At 41.8% G+C, this 6,318-nt stretch overlaps 1 protein-coding gene across 1 annotated transcript; it reads left to right on the forward strand.

The window, feature by feature from the left end:
* Nucleotides 1-2,750: 2,750 nt before the first annotated feature.
* LOC127744300 (uncharacterized) lies at nt 2,751-3,812 on the forward strand. The gene has a single exon (XM_052256571.1). It carries the CDS (start codon nt 2,751-2,753, stop codon nt 3,810-3,812), a length of 1,062 nt encoding a protein of 353 aa, XP_052112531.1.
* The last annotated feature ends 2,506 nt before the right edge of the window (nt 3,813-6,318 follow it).

Below are 6,318 nucleotides of genomic sequence, written 5' to 3' on the forward strand. Positions count from 1 at the left end.
GACACTAATGATCATAAGACACAGACATAGATAAACATAAGCATGAAAATTCGAAAAACAAGAAAATAGAGAACAAGAAAATTAAAGAACGGGTCCACCTTAGTGATGGTGGCTTGTTTTTCCTCTTGAAGATCTTATGGAGTGCTTGAACTCCTCAATGTCTCTTCCTTGTCTTTGTTGCTCCTCTCTCATGATTCTTTGATCTTCTCTAATTTCATGGAGGAGGATGGAATGTTCTTGGTGCTCCACCTTTAGTTGTCCCATGTTGGAACTTAATTCTCCTAGGGAGGTGTTGATTTGCTCCCAATAGTTTTGTGGAGGAAGGTGCATCCCTTGAGGCATCTCAGGGATTTCATGATGAGTGGGATCTCTTGTTTGCTCCATCCTTTTCTTAGTGATGGGTTTGTCCTCATCAATGGGGATGTCTCCCTCTATGTCAATTCCAACTGAATAACAGATGTGACAAATGAGATGAGGAAAGGCTAACCGTGCCAAGGTAGAGGACTTGTCCGCCACCTTATAAAGTTCTTGGGATATCCGGGTTCACACTTTGATCATGGTTCTTGGTGATCCATACATTGGCATAAAACTCTTGAACCATTAAGATTCCGACTTGTTGAATGGGGTTGGTAAGAACTTCCCAACCTCTTCTTCGAATCTCATGTCGGATCTCCGGATATTCACTCTTTTTGAGTTTAAAAGGGACCTCGGGGATCACCTTCTTCAAGGCCACAACTTCATAGAAGTGGTCTTGATGCACCCTTGAGATGAATCTCTCCATCTCCCATGACTTGGAGGTGGAAGCTTTTGCCTTCCCTTTCCTCTTTCTAGAGGTTTCTCCGGCCTTGGATGCCATAAATGGTTATGGAAAAACAAAAAGCAATGCTTTTACCATACCAAACTTAAAAGGTTTGCTTGTCCTTGCTATACCCCATTTTGAGGGTCTATCTTGTGTTGATTTCAAGGGTTTTATCAATAATTCCACACGCTTTCTATATGAAAATACAAGACTTTGTGATCCTTTCCTAATTTTGCCTCATGAATGAAAACATGCTTATTTTGCACTAAATTAGATACATTTCTAATCTTCTCTTGGTGCCATTCGATGCCGTGACCTGTGTGCTAAGTGGTTTCAGAATATAGGGCAGGGACAGACCGGAAGAGAGAAGGAGGATGGGTGCAAAGGAAGGGAGCATGAGAATTGAACTTTGGAAATCTCGGCATGGGCGCGTGCACGCACTTGACGCCTCCGCGCACATTACAAGATGCGCCGTGTGCGCGTGCGCGCCGATGTTCGAATATGATTTTTTTTAAAGAGCCACGTGACTTGGGCGTGGAGGCAGTTGGGAATCCCATTCTTTGGGAAGTGCCCTGGCGGGAAAAGCTTAAGAAGACCAAGGGAACAAGGGTTAAGGACTTTTTAGCTCATTTTCTAGATTCTAGATATTTTTGGGGAGATAGTTAGTTACACTTGTGGAGAAGGAGAGAGATTCAAAGCTCTCATTAGGGTTCATCTTCATCCAATTTCTGAATTTTCATTCACTCTTTGGTGAGATCCATTGCAATTCTCAATTCATTTTGTTCATGTCATAGATCTTCTTCTCCAATCTCAAGTAGTGTTTGTAATTGCTCAATTCTCATAGATCTTGGATTCAATTTTGTAGTTTTGGATTTAATCAATTCCTTTAGAATCTCATTTCCATTGTTGTTCTTTGTTAATTGTTGTTAGGTCCTTGTGTTGAAATACTTTTAATTCTACTTTCTTCTCAATTTTACTATGACTTTCACTCTTGCTCACCAAATGTTTGATGAAATGCCAACACTAGTTATGGAGTAAACACTAGTTATGGAGTAAAAGTTTTTTTTTACTTGGCATAGGGTTTGGGCCATTAGAAGAAGTTGAATAGTTGTGTCAATTGTTGAGTTGGAATTAGGGATTGCTAATTGACTTGGAGTACACTAAAGCTAGATTTCCATAAGGTAAAGCTAGGACTTGTGACTCAAGTTGATTACTCTTATTTGACTTTCCTCTATGCCTAGGGGTTAACTAAATGAAGCAAGGCCTAATTGTTGTCATCATTGAAGGAACTATAAGGATAGAATTTCTAATGCCAATCCTAAGCCAAGTCTTTTAAGGATTGATTGTTTGTTTTCTATTTTGCTAAAACCTTCAAAGAATCATAACAAGGCTTCCTAATCAATAAAATGCACACTCTAGCAATTCCAAGGGAGGACGACTCGGGAGACTAGTACTCTCGGTTATAGATTGTAGGATTGTTTGGTACGAAATTTAAGTGTCGACTAGACTATACTCACGATCATATTCATCATTGAATTCTAAATCGACATGCTAAATTTCGTTTATCAAAATGGCGCCGTTGCCGGGGAGCTTGCTTAGTGTGCCATTTTATTGTTTGGAATAAATGTGTATATATGTACATAGTTGCATTTCATTGTAATTTGTTCAAGTGACTAACCCCTCATCGTTACCATGAATTCCACTTCCCCTTCATTGCATGACGCGTTCACAACCGAATCCGAGCTTAGTCCCTTTTGATCCGGAAATAGAACGAACTTTGTTTCATATTAGACAAGCTCGGAGGTGGCTAAAGTTTGGGAAAGGTGAAGAGGTCTTCACTACCTCAACCACCTTACTAAAAGTGAACATTGAACCGTCACTCAAGGAAGGCATTAGTCATACTTCCATCAATATCACTAACAACTCTTCTTTCGTTTTAGGTACTAATACCATGGATGCTCCGAGGAGGGTTACCATCAAGGAAGCGGGTGCACTGGATTATGTCCTTCAACCCCTTCATGTAACTCACCCCAACTTGAATGCAAACTTTGAATTGAAGACTGCTTTGATCAACCTCTTACCTAAGTTTCACGGGCTTCCCGCACAAGACCCTATTCGACATCTCAAGGACTTTCATCGTATATGCTCAACCACTAGACGGGAAGGATCCGATGAGGTTGCTATATGGTTGTTTGCTTTCCCTTTCTCTCTTGAGGACAAGGCGAAAGAACGGTTCTACACTCTATCTAGTGAAGTCACCTCCGATTGGGACTTACTTAGAAGAGGATTCTTGGATAAATTCTTGCCCCCGGAGAAGATGGATAGGCTAAGGAAGGAAATGTCTTGTATTGTGCAAGGTGAAACGGAACCGCTATACGAGTATTGGGAACGGTTTCGTAAGCTACTAGACACATGCCCTAATCACATGCTTGACACTCAACTATTGCTTGGATACATATGTCAAGGGATGCGAGAACAAGATAGAACTCTCTTGGACACCTCTAGCAATGGTTCTTTGTCTAAATATAAAACAGCGGAGGAAGCATGGCAACTTATCATTGACTTAGCCGAATCCAATCAACATATGAGACGAAGAGTCAACCGCCCAAGAACCGTGAATGAGGTATCAACTAGTAGTGAAACCACCACTCTAACTCAATCCTTGAGCGAAATGACATCCATCTTGAGGCAACTCCAATTGAACCAACAACAACCACAACAACCTCAATCATACCAACAACAACCCCCACCCCCTCAACAACACAACCAACAATTGGTCCCTCAAAAAGTGTGTGGCATTTGTTCTTGCTATTCCCACTACACGGATGAGTGCCCAAGCCTTCAAGAAGACAACACTTTGGTGGCTACCCATAATTTCTATGACCGCCCAAATCAAGGGTACTACCAAGGCGGTAATTCTAACCAAGGGCACCCTTATCAAGGAGGAAGCTACAATCAAGGGAGTGGATACCACAATCAAAATTGGAGAGACAATCATCAACAAAGGGAATAGGGACAACAACAACAATGGAGGAGGTCAAAGATGGAGCAACAACTCACAAAATTTCTCACAAAACCGGCCACCATACAACCAACAAAATCAACCATACAACCAACAAAACCCACAAAGAAACTACCAAACATACAAACCACCACATCAAAGACCACCACCCAACCAATCACAAACCCCTCAACTCACATATGCAACCACCCCCTCCAACCAAGACGAAACACTCCGGACCATCATCCAAGGCCAAAAGGAACTACAAAACACACTTGCTTCCGGCCTCACCGGCGTCACCTCTACACTACAAGCTCTTCTTGCACGCATGGATACACCATCAAATTCCACTCCTCAACCCCCAATCCAAAGCGTCATTCCCTCTCAACCTTAACCAAATCCTAAGGGGGGCATCAATGCCATCACCCTTAGATCTGGAACACAATTAAAGGAGAAGGGAGCAAAGGACTCAAACCCTAACACAATCGCCCAAGAGGAGGAGAGAATAGATATAAAAGAGGTAGAGGAAGAGGGGACACAACAAGTTATAATTGAGGATGAAGCTCAACCAACAAAGGAGACCTCCAAGGCCAAAAGAACCTTGGAAGAAGAAATTGCTCAACCACTCCCATTTCCAACACTTGCAAAGAAAGCTAAAAAGCGCATAGAACTCGACCCCAAAATGGTAGAAATGTTCAAGAAAGTTGAGGTAACCATCCCCCTCTTTGATGTTATCCATCAAGTTCCTAGATATGCAAAATTCCTTAAAGATCTATGCATGAACAAGGATAGAATTCTTGAATTGGAAACCATCCCATTGGGGAGTTCTATTTCCGCTTTAATGGGAGCATTTCCGGAGAAGTGTGATGATCCGGGCCCTTGTATGGTCACTTGCACCGTCAATGGAGTTCAATTTATCGATTGTATGTGTGACCTCGGAGCATGTGTTAGCATCATGCCGCTCTCCGTCTACCGGGTATTGAAGTTGCCACCACTAAAAAGGTCGACGGCAAGATTTGTCCTAGCGGATAAAAGCATAATAACCGTGACGGGTGTTGCGGAAGATGTATTGGTGAATATCAAAGGGTTGGTATTTCCGATTGACTTCTATGTCCTTGAAATGCCATCAAGCGAAACCGAGAGAGCATCATCCATCCTACTTGGAAGACCATTTTTGAGAACTTCTAGATTTAAGTTAGATGCCTACTCGGGAACCTACTCATTTGAGATAGATGAGAGAGTCATAAGTTTTAGCCTAGAAGAAGCAATGAAGCATCCACCGGAGAATCACTCTCTATTCCGGTGTGACCCAATTGACAACATGGTTGCCGAAGTGCACCTTGCAAAGTTAGATGAGAAGTACATGATTGAAGAAACAAATGAAGGTCCAAGCAAATTAAACACCACACACCATACAAACCATCTGGAAACTCAAACTTCAAAGAATGACAAAAAGATGGAATTGAAGCCACTACCACCCCATTTAAGGTACTCATATCTTGATGAAGCCCAAGAGCTCCCCGTGATAATTGCAAAAGAGTTAACTCCTCAACAAGAAGAAAAATTGCTAGATGTATTGAGGAAAAATAAAAGGGCAATCAGGTGGAATTTGGCAGATCTAGTGGGAATAAGCCCCCAAGTATGCGAGCATCGCATATTTCTTGAAGAAGGAGCAAAACCGGTCCGACAACCTCAAAGGAGACTTAATCCAACCATTCTTGAGGTTGTGAAAAAAGAAGTCACTAAGCTACTTGAAGCGGACATCATCTATCCTATCTCGGATAGCGAGTGGGTAAGCCCGGTCCAAGTGGTGCCAAAGAAATCCAGGGTGACCACAATCAAAAATGAAAGCGGTGAACTTATAGCGACAAGAGTGCAAAATTCTTGGAGAGTATGCATAGACTACCGAAGGTTGAATGCGGCCACAAGAAAAGATCACTTCCCACTACCGTTTATTGATCAAATGCTTGATCGACTAGCCGGTAAATCATATTATTGCTTTCTTGATGGTTATTCTGGATACTTCCAAATTCACATTGCTCTAGAGGACCAAGAAAAAACCACATTTACTTGCCCCTTTGGGACGTATGCTTACAAGCGTATGCCATTCGGCCTATGCAATGCACTGGCAACGTTTCAAAGATGCATGATGAGCTTATTTGCGGACTTTCTAGAACAATGTATGGAAGTTTTTATGGACGACTTTAGTGTGTACGGTGATTAATTTGATCATTAATTAGGTAACCTTGAAAAAGTCTTAGAAAGATGCACCAAAACAAACCTTGTTTTAAATTTTGAAAAATGTCATTTTATGGTCAAACAAGGCATTGTTTTGGGACATATAGTCTCAAAAGAAGGCATCTCTGTAGATCCGGCAAAAATAAATGTCATATCTAGTTTACCTTACCCCTCCTCCGAGAGGGAAGTCCGTTCTTTTCTTGGACATGCAGGATTCTACCGGAGATTCATCAAAGACTTTAGCAAGGTAGCCTTACCTCTCTCTCAACTACTACAAAAA

The sequence above is a fragment of the Arachis duranensis genome, unplaced genomic scaffold (assembly GCF_000817695.3).
Source record: "Arachis duranensis cultivar V14167 unplaced genomic scaffold, aradu.V14167.gnm2.J7QH unplaced_Scaffold_27300, whole genome shotgun sequence".
NCBI classification, from domain to species: Eukaryota; Viridiplantae; Streptophyta; class Magnoliopsida; order Fabales; family Fabaceae; genus Arachis; species Arachis duranensis.

What these genes read in the sequence shown, in the direction of transcription:
- LOC127744300 (XM_052256571.1), top strand. Translation starts at nt 2,751, where the DNA reads ATGGATGCTCCGAGGAGGGTTACCATCAAGGAAGCGGGTGCACTGGAT.